Source organism: Ammospiza nelsoni, chromosome 4 (genome assembly GCF_027579445.1).
Source record: "Ammospiza nelsoni isolate bAmmNel1 chromosome 4, bAmmNel1.pri, whole genome shotgun sequence".
Taxonomy (NCBI): Eukaryota; Metazoa; Chordata; class Aves; order Passeriformes; family Passerellidae; genus Ammospiza; species Ammospiza nelsoni.
In genome coordinates, this window is record NC_080636.1 from 29,919,969 (window position 1) to 29,938,896 (window position 18,928).

The 18,928-nt window shown below is 35.1% G+C and overlaps 1 protein-coding gene across 6 annotated transcripts in view; it reads left to right on the top strand.

The window, feature by feature from the left end:
• Positions 1-18,928, top strand: part of MICU3 (mitochondrial calcium uptake family member 3) — a 51,550-nt gene extending 32,622 nt beyond the window's left edge. For 4 of the 6 annotated variants that reach the window (XM_059470046.1, XM_059470048.1, XM_059470047.1 and 1 more), the window contains 6 exons: positions 2,867-2,967; positions 3,281-3,452; positions 7,906-8,014; positions 8,981-9,138; positions 12,018-12,092; positions 17,287-18,928. In XM_059470046.1, coding sequence (XP_059326029.1) covers positions 2,867-2,967; positions 3,281-3,452; positions 7,906-8,014; positions 8,981-9,138; positions 12,018-12,086 — 609 coding nt within the window. In that variant the 3' untranslated portion in view covers positions 12,087-12,092; positions 17,287-18,928. The remainder of the gene's footprint in view (positions 1-2,866; positions 2,968-3,280; positions 3,453-7,905; positions 8,015-8,980; positions 9,139-12,017; positions 12,093-17,286) is intronic. The other 2 variants (XM_059470044.1, XM_059470045.1) reach the window with 1 other exon arrangement.

The following is an 18,928-nucleotide window of genomic DNA, read 5'->3' on the forward strand; positions in this document are numbered from 1 at the left end:
TTTCAGTAAGAAAGAAATTATTAAATCAAATCATAATATACATACTTAATTATTGGAATATGTTGGTAAAAGTGGAATCAATGCTTACAAGCATTACCTACTTTTAGTCAGCCCTTGTTAATCAAGAAATTGAAACTCATTTTGCAGAATACAAAATAAACAGATTTTACGCACTTCAGGCTAGAAAGTAGAAAGAAAAAGATATTGCCATTATGCAGCAAATCAATCAAGTGATTGAAATACTTGTCTTCAGTTTCTCTCTTTACCTGCATTTGTATTCCAGTTAATGTAAAGGTAAAGAGAAATGAGAAGGATTTTATTCTCATTTAAATGACTTATTTAAAAACATATTTGATCAAAATTGAGGCTCCTATTTGTATACTTGGAAACAGGTGAGGCAGTTTAATTTGCACTGATCTAAAATAAAATTAATTTTATAATGAAAAACAAATAATAACTTTAAATGACTAAAACTTCTGGTTGTATCCTTTACCATATAAAAGAGAATTTATTTAATGCTGTCAGCACAGAAGGAGCACGGGAATAGTTTTCAGTTGCCTGCAGTTCTTCAGAGAAGCACACTGGGTTGAGTTTCTGCAGTGAGGTTTTTGTTTGGGGTTTTTTCATTTAGTGAGGCCAGCCAAGTGGGAATTGTGAAAAGACTTACAGATTGTAGGTTTTTTTAAACAGTGCTTTAGATATGGGTGAATGCAACCTAAGTCTAAGGTTTTGAAATGTTTTTGCAAGATGAAAGGCTGTAATTTAACATTTGATATCTTTTCGGTGTACTTGAGGGAAATTGTTTGAACGTGCTCAGGGATTTAACTGCTTAAAAAACATAAGAAATCAGGGTATCTGCATTTCAGTATATTGTGTCCTGTAGTGGAGGATGACAATATTGAAAGACAAATAGTGATTACTTTTCTGAATTAGTTTGCTCACTTGAAGAGCAGAGCTGTCTTAATTGAAGGACATGAAATATCTCTACCTCTATATACGCTATGTCATCTTATTTCTCCCTGGAGAAGAATATGAGAATAAAGAGGAAGCTAGAGTACATGAAATGCTATCTTGAGAATCCTAAACTGATTATACTAAAGAACAGAGAAGTCTCTCTCATTTCTTTAGATTGGATGTTGAAAGGGATTTGTGTTTGTTACTGCCTTGTGTTTTCCCTTGTTGTTGATACATAAATACTCTTAATGAGTATAGCACTTTACGTTTCTTACAAATCAGTATGTAAATTTGAAAATTATATAGTGTATTTTAGAGAATGTAGATATGAAATGCTTTTTCATGGTACATTGTTTATCATGATGTTGAACACATTGTTGCACATTGTTCAAAATTTTTTCCTGGTTTCTTCACTTAGAGTTTCTTTGTTACAAATTTATAGCCTCTTCAGTGAAGAAATAGAGTCAGACTTAAAGGACTCTTGAGTGTGGCTTGCAGTTTTATAGATGTAGATCTTTATAGAGCTGTATAAACAGTTTTCTGCACCTGTGGTGGATCCCACAGGTTTATAATGTATTGTTATGGTGATAAATTATTACTGTAACATCTCCCAAATATTTGCTAGATTTCTGTACTGTGCCTTGTTTTGTACTGTAACACTAGAGTCAGCAGCCACACTTCCTAATGGGAGGTAGCTTGCCTAGGAAGAGCAGAGACTGCTCTCCTACTCTGTGCTTTTCGTAGAGTGTTTGAAAGAAAAAGAGCTTGGACAGGAGGTAATCCCTAAGCAGGTGCAGTAAGGAGACCAAACAAATGACTTTTTAAATTTCTAATGTTGGCAGAAGCATGTTAATACCAGGAGAACAGTGTCATGTTGGGCTACCGTGGCTTATTTAAGAGCCTTATATTGCTGAACTATTCTTCAATTCTTCAGAGTATCAAGAGCTTCTTTTTCAAGGAGGTATAATCAATGCATATACGCAATAGTTAAGGGCAGTGAATATGTAGTAAAAAAAGTGGAATATTATGCAATCACTATACACAAATGACAGGTACTGCTGTTTGGATTTCTGTTTACAACTTCTGCTATTACAATGGTCAAAATTAGTTTGCTTTATCTTCTAAATCTGGTTTTCGAAACCTTAGTTATTTATTAAGGAAAAAGTATTAGTACATATTCAGAAATTACAGTCCTGCACAGAGATCACAAACTGGTACATGAGGAACAGTCCTAAGAGAAGTAATCCAAATACTGCTTCATTACTTTAAAACATTTCCTAATTCTGTTGTTTTAAATGTGTTTGGGCAATAACATTTAAGATGTAGCTATCTACAACTTACAGAAAAGAATAATTTGAAATACACCTAACTGATGTGATTGTGGAACACAATCCCATACTTACTTTTGAAATATGGACTAAGAGTATATGAACTACTGTATTTTAATTTCTTTATTTCTTCCTAATACTTTGTATTTTAATTTCTTAGTTTTGTAGTAGAGGGAAAGTGAGATTGTGTACACAGGGAGTTACATTTTATGGTTTACCTTAACTGATGAGATTTTTTTTTTCCTCACAAGTTTCTGGTTTTATTTTTCATACCTTTTCCCCCTTCATTGCAGCTTCCATTATATCATTCTGTTAGTTTAACTACTTTCTACTAAATGCAATTAACAGCTACTGCTATTTTGTGTGAAAATTGCATGGCAAAATTAATTTAATGGATTGCAAGATTAAAATCTTCTTAAAGATTGTAAACATGAAATACAAATAGAAAAGTCTATTATTCTATTATTTATATATTATTCTATTCTTTTAATAGAAAAGTCTATTGTGATGATAGGCACTCTCAGATTATACTTCTGTATCTGATCCAATCATGGCCTTTAATTTTTTTTATTCTAATATTTAAGCGTGCTGATGATTATACAAGTTCACTGTCAGATACTACACTGCTGGTACACTTTTTTGGCAAGAAAGGAAAAGCAGAACTGAACTTTGAAGATTTTTATAGGTGAGTCCCAACTTCATTAATTCCTTATAAAAATATTTGTATCGTTTTTCTAATTAATGTGTACTATATTACTATACACATAGCTTATGCAGGTATGGTTTTATGTTTTGTGTTCCCTTTGTGTGTGTTATATACACAAAGAGCAAAATAAAACAATAAGTGGCCCAATAATAAAAAGTCCTCTTCCAGTGCTGCTGCAAATTTTAGTTACTTTGGGGTGGAAAGGTTATACCCCAGCCCTGTCCTTATTTAAGGATACAAACAGTAGAAATATAAAGTATGACAATTTCTTCACGTTTTGTTTGTGTTTTAGATTTATGGATAACCTGCAAACTGAGGTTCTAGAGATAGAATTCCTTTCCTACTCTAACGGGATGAACACCATCAGTGAGGAAGACTTTGCCCATATTCTCTTGAGGTATACAAATGTGGAAAATACATCAAGTTACCTAGAAAACATGCGTGGCAGTATTCCTGAAGAAAAGGTAATTGCTCAGCAGTGGACTCAGCATGCAGTCCCAGTGTCATTAACATGAAAACATGGCTTTGTTGGACTGAATTACTTAGCACCAGGATTTTATTTTGATCATAAACTGCATGCCTGGTTTTTCAGATTACTTGCTGAACAAAATGTAGAAAAGTAAATAGCATGGAATTGTATTTCATAGGATTTAGCTAGTAATATTGCTGAAGCTTAGATAGGACATAACCAATAGAACAGGTTAAATTGGAAAAACCATAAGACATTAAAAATAAACATTTTCTAGCAATGAATTATCAAAAAACCCTCTCTTTCTCTTCCTTCCTTCCTTCCTTCCTTCCTTCCTTCCTTCCTTCCTTCCTTCCTTCCTTCCTTCCTTCCTTCCTTCCTTCCTTCCTTCCTTCCTTCCTTCCTTCCTTCCTTCCTTCCTTCCTTCCTTCCTTCCTTCCTTCCTTCCTTCCTTCCTTCCTTCCTTCCTTCCTTCCTTCCTTCCTTCCTTCCTTCCTTCCTTCCTTCCTTCCTTCCTTCCTTCCTTCCTTCCTTCCTTCCTTCCTTCCTTCCTTCCTTCCTTCCTTCCTTCCTTCCTTCCTTCCTTCCTTCCTTCCTTCCTTCCTTCCTTCCTTCCTTCCTTCCTTCCTTCCTTCCTTCCTTCCTTCCTTCCTTCCTTCCTTCCTTCCTTCCTTCCTTCCTTCCTCCCTTCCTCCCTTCCTCCCTTCCTCCCTTCCTCCCTCCCTCCCTCCCTCCCTCCCTCCTTCCCTCCCTCCTTCCGCCACTGGAGTAGCATGGAGTAGCATTTCCTCAGAAACAACATCACATTTTATCACATTGATTTTTAGTCTTACTAGTGAATTGTTTGTAATTATTGTTGGGTCTGTGGGTTTTTTAAAGACTGAAGAGACAGAAATTATAATATTAACAGTAAAGGTCAGGAGGTAGATAGTCCTTAATTTGTTTAACAACAAATGCATTGTCAGAAGTGTATCTGAGAGAAATGTAACACCGACTATACATCAGTGAAAATCTATAGGATAATGTTAAAAGTAGCCCTTCAAACGAGATGTTTTGGATATACTTCTTCTGTTTGTCTTTACAGAAGAAGATCAGATTAATTTGTCCTAGAAATCTAACTCTTTCAATAGCTATATCTTTTAATAGCATTGACAGCAGAGCTTGCAAAGAAAAGTAATAAATCAGTTTGAACAGTTTGTTTAGGTTTTGTTTTTATTTGAGGAATGACATTTTAATTTCAGTCTCCACAGTAAGTAAGATCAGTCAACTGATAGAAGCACACTCCAAAAATTAACAGTTTTCAGATATCTGGATTATCTGATTATTCCTGTGCTTGTACAGCAGTTAGGGCCACTGAATGTTAAATATAGCTGGGAAAGCAGGGCTGTCTCTTTTGACCAGATTGGATGTCAGATGACGTGGTAAGACTGGGATCAGAGTTCCTGCTCAGTCACCCTTTCCAAGTTCCTGGTCTAGGCACTGAGGTGCTCGGATCAAACTGCTGTAAAATGTCTGTGCAGCTTTCAATATTCAGAGCCAAGACAGAACTGCTATAACTGCATGCTTCCAGATGGAAATCTAAGGAAAAAAAAAAAAAAAAAAAAAAAAAAAAACACTCGCTTTGGGTCTTGTATAGAAACAGTAATGTAAGTATCACGTGGGAAACTGAAAAATAATGACAGTTGTAGTTACAGAGAAATACTTTGAATGTCAAAGGTGAAGTTAAGTAAATATACAGACACTTTCTTTTGAACACAAGTAGTAGTCTTTGAAGTTCTTGTCTAAGTCTTCCAAGGTCATAACAAGTATTCCACACTAGTTTCCTCTTCTTGGTCTCTGGTGAGACCAACAGTTAAGGAAAACCTCCATGTGGAAAGCTTTGTCACTCAGTTGCATATTTGCTTTTATGCTGTCATCTGGCAGTGTCCTGGCACTGGATGGGTGCCATACATTTGGGTATTTGAGGTATGTCATATGCTATACCTGCATTAAGTGAAAAAAGACATCGCTGTTTTTCATAACTTTGTATCATTGGCTTGGTAAATGTGCTGTCACTACATCTCTTATGCTGGCCACAGGCTTTTAAGAATAGGACTTTGACTCTTACTGCCATGGATGGGGTGTTCATATGTTGATTAAATGTTGTCACATTTTTTGGCTCTTGTCATAGCATTACAATTTGAAAATTATAAAATTTGCTCTTTATTTCATGACAGTGATATGCTGCAATACTAATACTAACCAGAGGATTCAATTCAGAAGAAAAATTAGTTGAGTGTGTAAAGTAATATGCCCGTACTCTCACAATGGCAATGTTAACTTTTCATGGTGCTGTACAAAGAATCCCCTAAGGCATCAAGATGATCTTTTCTCATACTTTAATCATGTTAAAATGTTAAGCTGGCACACTGCCTGCTCACAGGATGTCTTCCTCCTTTTACTAACTAGATGCCAAGCAGTGACTCATGTAAGCTGGCATCATGAATTACTACAGATATCAGCTCCTGAAGAAAGTCTGTTTATTTTTAGCAGCATTGGTACATTAATCTGAGTTTTCTTTGCTGTAGTAAAATAAAATCTGCCCATCTAAATTAAAAAGTTAACTTCCCTTTTTTGTCATGGTTTAATCTCAGCCATTGACCAAGCCCCATGCAGCCATTTGCTTACTCCCCCACCAGCAGGATCAATGGAGGGAATTGGAAGGGTAAAAGCCAGAAAACTGAGGGATGAGAAAGGGCAGTTTATTAGGAAAAGCAAAATTCATGCAAACAAACAAGATTTTTGCAGTAGCTTAACCTCTTACACTTATTTTTTGCATTCAGAATTTTTACAGACAAATTGTGCACATTAAGGATCTGTGAACCTAAAAGTGTCAACTCAAGACTGGGGTGGATGTTCTCTATGATTGCTGTTTTGCCATAGTACCTGAGGCTCCTGGCTGAGAAATGAAGTTTCACTGATCTAGGAATTTCACAAATGCATGGCAGAGTTATTCCAGTCCCATTGAGCTTTCAGTCTAAACACAGTGCAAGAACTTGAACTTGGGCACATAAACTAATAGTGTCAAATGCAATGAAAGAAAAAGACAGTGTTGGTAATATTAAATTCAGTTTTTAAGATAAAAATTTATATAAGATGGTAATTCTACTTGTGTATATGAGGGTTTCCTCCCAATTGTGAAGGATCTGCTTGTTGAGAAAAGCAACTCATGATGGAGATGGGCCAAGCTCTCCAAAGAGTTTATAAATCTTGGCCAGGGTTTAGGTAGGATATCTTAAGCAGGGACTTACATCTCAGGTGTGTGGAGGCCTTTTAAATTCTTCTATTATAGCAATATTATGCTGCTCTCCACATTTTCCAGAGTCCTTGCTGTTTCATATGGGTTAGCATCCAACCTCTGCCACCTTCTGGCACAAACCTACACTTGCATGTTTCCTGTGTTCCACCATACTATAAAGACTGCATATGTTTGAGCAGAGACATAGATCAATGCTTTAGTTTGAACATAAAGGCTCACAGGTCTTACTTTTGCCTTCAAGTATATTTTCAGAGACAAGTACTTAAATACGATAAAAGAATAAAAGCAAATGGAAAAATAGCCAGGAATTATAGTTATAGGAGTCCAGGGAGATCAAGGTTTGACACAGAATGCCATTCCATGTTCAGAATGGCTGAGACCAGGGGGAATTTGATATAGGCAATGGTCTTGGCTTAGTTCAAAGTCTCATTTTCAGATCTCTTTCAGAATTGATCTTGAGATAGGTTATCAGATGTTTGGATCTCTAACTAAGATGAGAAAAGAGCAGAACCAATATTACAAGGAATGAAGATAAACTCTTTTAACAAGAACACTTTCATTGAAGCTTTCACAGAAGATAGTCTAAAGTCTGGTCAAAATGCAATTGATTTTTTAAAAGCTGGACAAACCCTGCAGTACTTGCAAGCCCTCAGATGAAGAGACTTGGGTGTCTAAATCTGGATATATGAAAATTTCACCCTCAAGTACAGGCTTAAGATAGACCATAATGTATATTTATGAATCCATTCAATGTATTTATATGAGCACATACACTCACATGTATATAATAGTGGCTTTCAGAAGTAAACATACTCCAATGTTCATCTAAACCTAGAATTTTTATTCTCAGTATTGACTATCGTATTGTAACAATCCTGGAATTCTTAAAAATTGCCCTCAGCAGTGGAACAGTATTTTTGACTACTCTGGTGAGAATTGCTGTCTTGTTGCAGTCACAGAGAGGAAAGACATACTTTATTCCTCAAGAAACTCCAGTTCTCTACTTGATTTTTACTAAAAATACCTTTTTTTAAATGGGTCTGGTATCTGTTGTTAAATGAAATTGACATATATAATTGCAAGGTTTGTTTATTCAGTTGTTGTTGCTACTGATAATTCTTACAGTGCATGTTGTTCTCCTGGTTTTTAGGGTATCACATTTGAAGAATTTAGATCATTTTTTCAATTCTTGAACAATCTAGAAGACTTCACAATTGCAATGCAAATGTATAATTTTGCAAGTCGTTCCATAGGTCAAGGTAAGTATCTGTATTTTTATAAAAATCCATTGATACCCATATAGAGCATTGACAAAAATGCAATTTTTAAAAATTGATTTCCTAGTTTGTAGTTTTAATGTTTCCAGTAAATGGCTAAAAATGGTAGGACTGCAGCTGTGAGAGGAAAAGGCTTGGTCATATCATGAGAGATATCATGTGAAGTTATATAAGTGGTGGGCAAGCTGAGTGCAGAATGGCTGTCCATCAAATCCTACAATACAAGAGTTAAGAGGCACTTGATGACACCAGTAAGACATCAGATTAAAGTAAACAAAAGCATTTCTTTACACAGTGAGCATCTGAAACTTGGCCTTCTGCAAAGGCTGTACAAGAAAACAGTGTCAGGAGGTCCAAAGAGAGATCAGACAGATTTTTAACAAATCAGTAAGTGGGTACTTAAAGAACCAGGCATGTATGCACCTACTATAATCCTTAATAAAACATCTGTGATGCCTGGGGAACACAAGGTGAGCAATATGCAAAGTGGTCAGACTTGTGTGCTCTCCTCAAGCAGCCTCTTCATGGGTCTGACCCCATAACACCAGTGTGCTCCTACCTCATGGCCTTACCAAGGGATTCTGTCATTTTCTCTGTGCTCTGTCTTGGGTTGTGCTTTGTGTCAAATAAGTAAATGGCATAAAATGTAACATAGGTTTAATTATAATATGATTTTCCAATTTTGTTATTGCACATAGTACAGTATATGGACTGTTATCCTTTTTGTAAAATAATTGGCACAAATTAAGCAGCGTCATTTTATATCAGTTAAGAACTACTTGGTTTAGAACTGTGAAATTCAGTCCTGATTTTCACTTTTTCATATTTTTGAGTATTTAAATGTGAAAACTCGAGTTAAAAGTTTAGTTATATTTCATAATATGCTGTTCACAAAGTACCCTTAAATTCACCTTTTTAAACTTTTTTCCTGGTGTTCTCCTTATGCAGATGAATTCAAGCGTGCTGTGTATGTAGCCACGGGTGTGAAACTCTCACCACATTTGGTGAACACTGTGTTCAAGATTTTTGATGTCGACAGAGACGACCAGTTGAGTTATAAAGAATTTATTGGCATTATGAAGGACAGACTCAATCGAGGGTTTAGGGTAAGGACTCTAATTTTTATAGTTATCTCAGTGGACTTTGCTACTTACCACCTACTTTAGCATATGTGGCACCTGTAGATTTCAAACCAGCAGTGTCTGTGTTTAAAGACATACATTTATGACATATATTTTAAGACATACATTTATACATTTATAGAAATACTGAAGCAATCTGTAAGATAAAATCCTTCTTAAATTCTTCTTTGCTGTTTTTTTTATTAGAAAGCAATATTTAGAGGACTTGATGTACCTTTATAATGTGCAAACCAAATAGGAGATGAGAAATCCCCTGTATACTGTCATTTCTTCTGTATTGTGTGATTGGCAGATTAGCATTAAGAATTTTAACAATTTCAGCAATTTTGTCTATATTCCATGCAGAGAAAAGAGAATTTGTCTCTCTCAAGCTCAGGAAGTTTAGTTAAAGGTCAGCTCTTCTAAAACATTACGTGAAATACCAAATGCTCATGATGACAGTTGGAAAGAGTTGGAGCAGAAGGTAGTTTTAATTTTCAAATAAAAATTAGTGAAGTGGTGCTGAACAATACTGTGTTCTTGTTCAGAGCTGATTTTAATAATTAAACCCTGAATCTAATATTCAATTATAATAAGCTAGAGGGCAGGAAATTACTTACAGTCATTTTTTGTCTTCTCATGACAGGTGTTAACATTTTAAACTAGATGTAAAGTGGTGTTCTAACTAACAACCTTATTACTTTATTGCTTAGACATAAATTTTAAACTGTATTATGATTCCTAAAGTCACATTTCAATATGTTATTTTAGTTAATTTTAGTTAGCTTCCTAAATGTAATTTTAGAACTTTCTGTGGTGTTGAGTCTAATAGTTTACTTGTTATTTCTGTAACATTATGATCAAACAAAAAATGTGGTAACAACACCTGTATTTGTAACAAACTTATTTCCTTGTTGGTCCTCAATTCCTTTTATTATGGTGTGGTAATGATAATTGTTTCACAATTGTATCAAGCTGTTCAGCTGTATGTTTTAATTGTTTACTAATTGTAAATGTGCAGTGTATGTTGATTTAACCAGCAGTCTGCTTACTAAGTAATTCTTGTATTTATTACATGTTCCTATTTCACAAAATGCATGACAGAAATCACATATAAGTTTAAGACTCTGTATCATCAGCACTACTCAGTCTTATGTATGTATTATGCTTTTCCCTGAAGCACTATAAAATATTCCAGTGGACTGTAAAAGAACTACAAAGAATAGCCAGTATTCAGAAGAATAACACAGTCTGTCATTAATTATAATTCTAATTTAAGTTAAATGTTAGACACCTGCTGGACTGGGAGACAACTGTGATTTGGTCCTGTAATTCTGTTAAATACATTCTTTTCACTAATCAGTAATATTCCAAGATAATTACAATAGTAAATGGAAGAATTACAATTTCCAGTAAGTTTTCATAAGTGTCACACAAATCAATTTTTTCTAAGAGTGGATAATAGTAAAAATTCTGCAAAAATTTGCCTTCATAAAAAAAATTCTGCAAAAATGTTGGCTTAATAAACACCCCCCACCCATTGCAGTCTAGGTTTAGAATGAAAAGTAGAAAATGCCAAAGAACCTTTTTCCCAGAACAAATTGGTGGAAAGTGTCATTAATTGCTTCCTATTGTTTGTATCGTAAAAGTTGCAGAGTATTTAATGTGTCCAAAACAAGTAAAACTTTGCCCTCTTTCTCCTACAATGTGGAGGGCTCGTCGTCTTGTGCTAAATCAAAACTAACAAATTACTAACATTTTCTTTATCAATAACTGTGGCTTGAATCCATATGAAAATTTGGTCAGTTTCATTATACAGATAAAAAAATTGTAACAGCTTCAGCTTATTCAGTATTTTGTAGCAACATAGAAATTTTGGCCATGAGAAATCTGAACCCCTTTATGAAGTATAAATGCCTGATTTTAATTTTAAGTATTCTGCAATTAATGTCTGCCAATTAATGTAGTGTCTTGAGTATCTCGCAAAAAAAATCCCAAAATAACAGTTTCAATTGTGATCCCAAAATAACTGTTTCAGGCCTGTGATTTGAAGTACAATTTTACAATTAACATCTTATACTTAGAAATTCTACCTTTTTAAAAGTTGTTTCACTAATTAGGTTTGCCCAGAATCTTGAGGCCATTACAGGATTTGGTACTGGGACCATGTATTTTAGAAAAGGGCATTTTGTGGTTTTGCAGTCGGACTAAAGTGAACCTATTTAAAAGCAAAGAGTTGCACAAGTCCAATGAAAATTCAGTTCTGAAACATCAGTCGATAAGTTGCAAGTTTGTCTTATTAAAAAGCTTAAAAACTTCAGGAGGGTCAGTACTACCTCTTATAGGAACACAATAAATGTTCATTTTAATACAAACTTCAGATACGATTTTGGAAAAGTAAATGTCTTAAAAACTTTACCAAATGAAACGTCTCTTTTTCTGCAATTTTGTAGCACAACCTGAAACCTTGTTTTTGTTTTAGTAGTTGATGCAAACTCATATGTTAAGCTGCCATCAAGTGGCCAGTCAGAGTATTGCCATAAATTTACTAAATGTTCAAACATGAAAAGCTTTTTTTTTGCTTACTGTTTAGTTAAAATAATTATTTCCCTTTCTTTTTCAAATTTAAAAATATATAGGAAGATTTCCTTTCCTTTAAAAATTCCATTTTTAAACCAGAAGTATTGAAAATCAATGACTAAATGATAAACATTTTGCATAACACATACTGTACTGTACCTCCTAGCTATTTGTCAATTAAAGCCATTTTTTTGTATTTTCATGATACCGTTGTCTTATGCTTACCCCTGGCTGCCTTCACGTGTTGTCTGCATCTGCACACTTCTCCATCTTCTGCTCCACAGGGCTACAAACCTATACAGAGGTACACTACTTTCAAGTCCTGCGTGAGGAAGGAGCTCTATAGCAGATAAATCACGGTATGTGTTGGCCACCAGTCTGAGTGTGCTGGCATGCCTGCAGGAATGGCTGAATGTTGAACTGTCACTGCTTTTGTTTCCTGTTCCAAAACTCAGGAATAGGTTATTTGGCTGCAAGCAATGTAGTAGCTCAAGGCGTCGTGTTGTGTTTTGACTGAAGCAATAGAATTTTATCCTGGAGTTGGTAATGAGTGACTCACACTGTCACCGTTCTGTGAGCCAGCTGTGGTTTTGTATTGTGTTTGAAAGTAGAAAAGTATTTTTTCTTAGTTTCTGTTGCTGTTTTCTGTCTGTGCCATTACTTTTTTAAAAATAATTTCTCAGGTACCTTTAGCTAATAAGTATTTACCAAGGAAGATTGTAGAGGCAGATTTTTCTGAGTTTCAGTGACTTGATTATCCTTTGATTTATACTGCTACATTCTTGAAAGCAATCATGTATTTTTGCCTCAATTAATGCTGTACCAGCAATTTTGAAAAATCAGCTTTGTGTCCACACATAATCACCATGGCCCTTTTCACATATCCACTACATGAAAGTCCATCTGTTCAGTTCAATTGTATACTGCAGATTTCAGTGTGGAAACTGGGGTGTGCATATGCTGTAGCTGTGTTGTGAAACCGTTTGTCACAACAAACAGGGGACATAGACACTGCACTAGTAGACATTTCTCCTCTTCCATAAAGGGTTTGTTCCTTTGCAATTTAAGGGGTTTTCCTGTCCATGTAAAGACTTTGCAGGAGTTGCTCTGAAGGCTGTTGGCCCCCAGATGTTTTTTTACAGAGGGGAGGAGCAAAGAGCTGTACACCATGACAAGCAAGGCCCCATGGCCAGTGCTGCTCTGAGTGACCCTGTGAGGAGTCCAGCACATCTCCTGCTCCTGAGCCAGGAAGGTTTGACTTCATTCCCCTGCTGGCTTTAATTCTGAGCCACAATATTAAGCTGAGGCTTTTTGTTCAATACTATCCCCCAATACTGAAGCATTGTACAACTATGTGAAGGACAGAAGAAGAAATTTGATGTTACCAGAGCGTCTGGTTTCTCCATATTACTAATGGGAAGTGTAAATTACTAATAAAGTAGTTAAATTTTTTTAAAATTTAATGTTTCAGTAATCCAAGTCACTAGTCACATGAGAGGAAGTAATGGCTTCAGTTTAATCTTATGTAACTTTATATCTTTGAAACTTTTGACTTTCAAAGATTCCTTTCTTCTTTTCTCATGTATTTTTAAAAATAGTTATTAGAAGTACTTTGTCTTTTTGTGAAAACCCATATTGTAGTTTCATGTTAAGTATTATTTAAACTGTAAACTTTTCAATACGTGGAACAGCTCTTACAGGAAATTGGCAAAATGCTACATAGCCATGATGCTTCCCTAATAATTTCAGTGAAGGGTTTGTGACCAAGTGGAAGAAAATGCAGTGACACAAAGGAATTCAGTATCTAATCAACAAACCTAATAAAATTATTTTGGTGACATGAAGAGAGACTGGTAAAAGCATCAAGTATACATACATCAACACCTTGTCAGATTTAAATTCAGGCACTAAATTAATTAATTCATATGCTAAGATGCTGTAAACTGGGAAAAAAGGTTTAGAAAGGGAGATGTTGTTCATTCTGTATAAAGTCATTCTCAAAAAAAATTTGAATTATAGTACATCTACACTACCCATTTGGAGAGAGAAGAAATCAGGTTAGTTTTCACAGCATGGACTTGGCTACAGTCAACCTCACTGAGTTAATGCAGAAGCCTCTAGTTATTTACCCTGCTCTTCTTCCTACCTGGAGCTCCTGGATGTAACAAAAATTCTCATTGTATACAAGCTTGTTTGAGTGGTAGGTCTGTATCAAATACCTGTTGCCTGTGCACTGAAGAATACAATGTAAGCCTTGTATACATAAAATGCTCTCTTCTCTGCTGACACATTAGTTTGCTCCTGCTCTTCACTTGAGCAACTGCTTCTTATCACGAGTCAGAATCCCAGAACTGTTAAGGTCAGAAAAGAGATCAAGCCCAGGCTGGTTACAGTGATGTAACCAGCTGTTGGCTGGTGCAAAACGTTGCCTAACTCATAATATTTCTTCAGATTTGTTGTAAACTTCTACTAATAGAAATGGAACCTTTAGCCAAGGCGTGTGAATTGATTTGGCAAAGTACTGTGGCGTAGAATAGGGATAGTTCTGTCTTTGCCATACATTGTGGAGTGAAAGTGGATTTTACATAATTCTAAAAATCATTATTTTCCATTTGGTTTATAATCTTAAAAGATAATAAAAATTGAATCATTGGAGATTTGAAAGGAACAATTTCAATAGATAATTAAATTTCAGTCTGATGTCCAAAGAAGCACATAAATGTACATAAAATACAAAAATCAGCTGCAACTACATCTCACAGTTAGGTGCAATGCAACTACTATTAATTTTACTTTTTTTCCAAATATAAATGTGCAGTTCATTGTGCTTTGAAACACTGTGCTTTTCTATGGTAAATGTAGAACTCTGGTGAAGGAGATTAAGATACTTGGCAGGCTTGCCATAGATTATACCCCACTGTGAATCTGCACTCTGACAAGCAATAAACAGCTCATTGTGCTGTACATCACATATCTCTGAAATGCACTAATGCCATTACTCCACAGTGTAAAGAATGTTGTACCCTAATCATAAATAATGCAGATTGCTCCTTGGGGAGCAGCTGTACAAGCTGTGTGTGGTCCCTGCAGGGCACACAGCCTGACTGGGCATTGCAGGTACTGCTTTGCATACACTGCAGGGAGAACTGAAAAAACACCTTTGTGGAGAACTGCCTGACACAGCACAGAGGACAGCTCTGCTTTGAATGTCCTTTGATAGGATTATCTAGGAAATTTCTAACAAAGCCCTTCAAAGTTAATTTCCAAAAAGGGATGCTAGAGACCAACTTATGAAGGGATTCAAGTCCATCTAAAATACTCTTTGCTAAATGTGCTCAGTAACTGTAATAGATACTTAGGCCATAACTGTGATTTTATTGACTACTGAAGTAATGAAAGTAATTATGACATCACAAATGTAAATCTAGAAGTTACTTTCTATGTACTACTAATTTTCTGAGAATCTTAAGATTTTTTAAAATTGAAATAATTGATTTCTGGGTGTTCTGAATATTGTGAGTTTTCAAAATTTCTGATTACAAGCTTTTAGGAGGTAATGGTTAATAGCTGAAAATAGTACCTTGAGACTGAGCAAGGAAGGAAATTTATTTTGAAAAAGACATTAAAAACTGAAGCATGGATTCAGAACCTCATTTCTAGCAATTTCAACTATAAATTGCTTTCTTCTGTAAACACTTCATCCTGTCAAGTGAAATTAAATTTTTCATGTAGCTAATCTTTAAAGTTTGTTATTTCTATAGTTTCCTAGTACACAGCAATTTAATACATCTAGTGTAAAAGACAGCTTTAAATAAATGAAAGAGGCTGTTGCTTAGTGTTTGAAGAGACTTCTGCTTACCTCTTCTCTAAAGCAGAGAGGTGAGAAGTGTGTGATTAGGCACATCTTCCTGACTCATCTTACAAAAGTAATTGGAAATTGCAGAACTTGGGCTTTTGATCCTAAACCTGACAAGAAGCTTAAAAATGTACCTGGATACAAGGGGAGGAGAATGTTCCAGTGAAACATGAAAGCATTGCAGAACATGTGCACAAGCTGTTCCTTCTGGGGATTTGGTACACTGAGAGTACATACAACAACAGTGCATACATGAGAAATAAGTAGATGAATAGTCAGTGTATTTCAGCATTTCTTTTAATGACTTTCATGAACATTTCTTCAAACTGGTTTCATAAAATAAAAAATAAATGCATATCTTAAAGCACAGCTTAATAAACTGAATATGCTTTTGTTAAATAATGCATTACAATATGCAAGTTATGCATTTTTTCATTAGACTGACTATAAATATCAGCTAAATTATGCATTCATGTAAGTATGGTTTCCAATATTTCATTTAACGTCATCATATACTACTGTGCATTGAATTGTGTGCTGAATATCTACAACTTCTTTATAAACTTCTGTGCTTTTTAACTAAACAAGATGAGGGATAAGAATAAACAGATGTAGGCTTCAGTGTCCAGTGGTGGATTTTCATGTTCTGCAGTGTGGCAATTTCTTTAACATCTTCACTCAGTTCACCCAAAACAGGGTATTGGACAGTCTCACCATGTATCCTGGTTTTAGCTCACAGTGAGTTAATTTTCTTCCTAGTATCTGCTACAGTGCTGTGTTTTAAATGCAGGATGAGAATACTGTTGATGACACACTGATGTCCTGGTTGCTGTGAGCAGTGCTTACACAGAGTCAAGGACTTGTCAGCTCCTCACCCACCCCAGCTGCGAGGAGGCTGGGTGTGCGCAAGGAGTTGGGAGGGGACACAGCCAGGACAACTGACCCCTACTGGCCCAGGGGATACTCCACACCATGTGGCATATGCTCAGCATATAAACTAGGAGGAAGGTGGTTTGTTTCCCCAGTTGCTCTAATTCTTAGTATCTCTCCATCTATTTTTTACACTTACTATGAAAATAGACTTGTGGAGTTAGGAGCAGTGGAAGAAATCATGAGATCCAGTGATAAATACAGAGAGCATAGAGCACAGAGCAGCGAATCTCCCAGGCCAGCCCTTGGCCAGCTTTCCTCTCCATTCAGTGGATAACTATTCATGTTGCAGAACTAAAATTTAAGATTAAGTTAATCTAATATACAGAAACTTTCATGTCATCTGCCCATATGGTATTTGGCTTTTAGTGTCTCAGTTTAATGAACATCAATAATTTTCTGTGATTTTTGTTTGGGGTCATAGGTGAACTTTTTAGTACAGTGTCAATACAAAGAAGCAAGGAACAAAACTAGAGAGGGAGCTGGGCATACCTGAATAAAGAGGAAATATTTTCTTGCATCTTTTAATATAAACAGGCTATTGGTTGAATGCTAATTGTGTGCTGTGAGGTGATGATGCCTTTTGAATACTTAACCTATGTATGGATTTATAACCCTCATTTTACAGAGAGTAGGTTTGATCTACCACTATTTTAATATTGAAAAAACTATCTAGTGTGTATCAGTCTGAATAAAACTTAAGGTAGAATTAATGAATTTAGTGGATGGTATCTTTTTTCCAATTGTGTGTTTTTCACTTTTCCCAGGAGACTCCGAAGTATGGTTGGAAGGAATATTACTCTTGTGTGATGACTGTAACCAGTGAGCATCTCAGAGATCTGTGGAAGCAATTTCGGAGACGAGATATGCTGAGATAAAGGAAGAAAGCAGGATTATCTGCACTGGCTAAAATTATTTTTTCCCATGAATTCTTAACAAAGAACAAACTAACCCAGGTGAATGGCGAATCTTCCAGCTGCAGTAGAAAACACAGAACTTCTTTTCCACTTAGTGTAGTGATCATCGACTCTTAAAACTGCTTTTCAGTATGGATTTCATTTAATTGATGAATTAACTATGCCATGTGAGTGGGCAAAGCCTTCTTTTGTAAGAACACCTTTTGAATATTATTTTTTATTATTTTGAGATAAATTTGTGATTTAAAAGAAAACAAAAATAAGTCTTACACCTGGGCAGGAAGATGTTTGGCAGTGAAGAGAAACCGCCTGCATCAGCTTAGACTGTGAATTCACTTTCAGATGAGCACTGTTAAAAGTTTGTGCTAAACTGAAAATGAGACTACATTAAGTAGCATAACAATTACACGTGAGTTGAATGGACAAATTAAAGTCTTAGAGGCTGTTATTTTACAAGGAGTAAGCTGTTATGGTTATAATGTGAATGATAGGTATTTACCTAGGAAAAGTACTGTATGAACTGCAATGTTCAGATTCTCCAAGTCTTATGTTTATGAATTTATCCTTTAAAAAATAGTACAGATTTTAAGATGTCTTACAAGCAGTGTGTCAAAGACAAGTCAAAATGTTCAAATTCATGTAGCACACACTTTGTAATATTTATTATAAATTTTATTGCCATACACTGGTATGTTTCAGGTAGAGTACAAATTCATGTGTTTATTGTGAATAGTGCACTTTTAATGAAGTGGCACTGAATAGAAGTTATAGTTGTCTAATTTGCTACTCTGGAATGCTGTATCTGAAAACTAGATAAATAGCTTGTGTTTGTGTCAAAGCAAAAACAAAACAAAACATGAATGCATGCACAGTACAGAACACTAAGTAGTATTATTTGAATATTACTTGTTTGCTATTCAGCAGCAGCATATTTCCTTACTCCCTATTAACATTATTGTTAGGTAGTAGGAATTAAATCCACACAAACAAGAACAAATATTTTTTACACCCTTCTTGAAGAGATTTACTGGATATTGAATAAATCTGTATCTTTTTAGGAAAAGACTGTGCCATGAAATGATTCCAGCTGAATTCGCACCCACTTGATCTAATGTCAACAAATTGTCATCCGAAGCAGAAATATTTGGTAATCAGACAATCAAAACAGAACTAAAATAATGCTTTTAGATATCTTACTACTCCAAATCATGAAATAAAACTTTTTACAGTTTTATTCAGTGCACATGTTGCTCAATTATCAGCTTAAATGTCATGTGAATAGATGTATGGTGTCTGTGTAACAGTGCACCTAAGTTTTGAAATGCTTAATTTATAGTAACATATATTTCTGGTAGAAAAAACAAAACAAAATGAGAAGGAAGATTTTTTTTAAGAAATTCCACACTGAGAATTGTAAAAAAATTAAAAAAAAAAAAAAATTGCTAAGTGTGGCTTTTATCTGAAAAAAAAAAAAAAAAAAAAAAACTCAAAA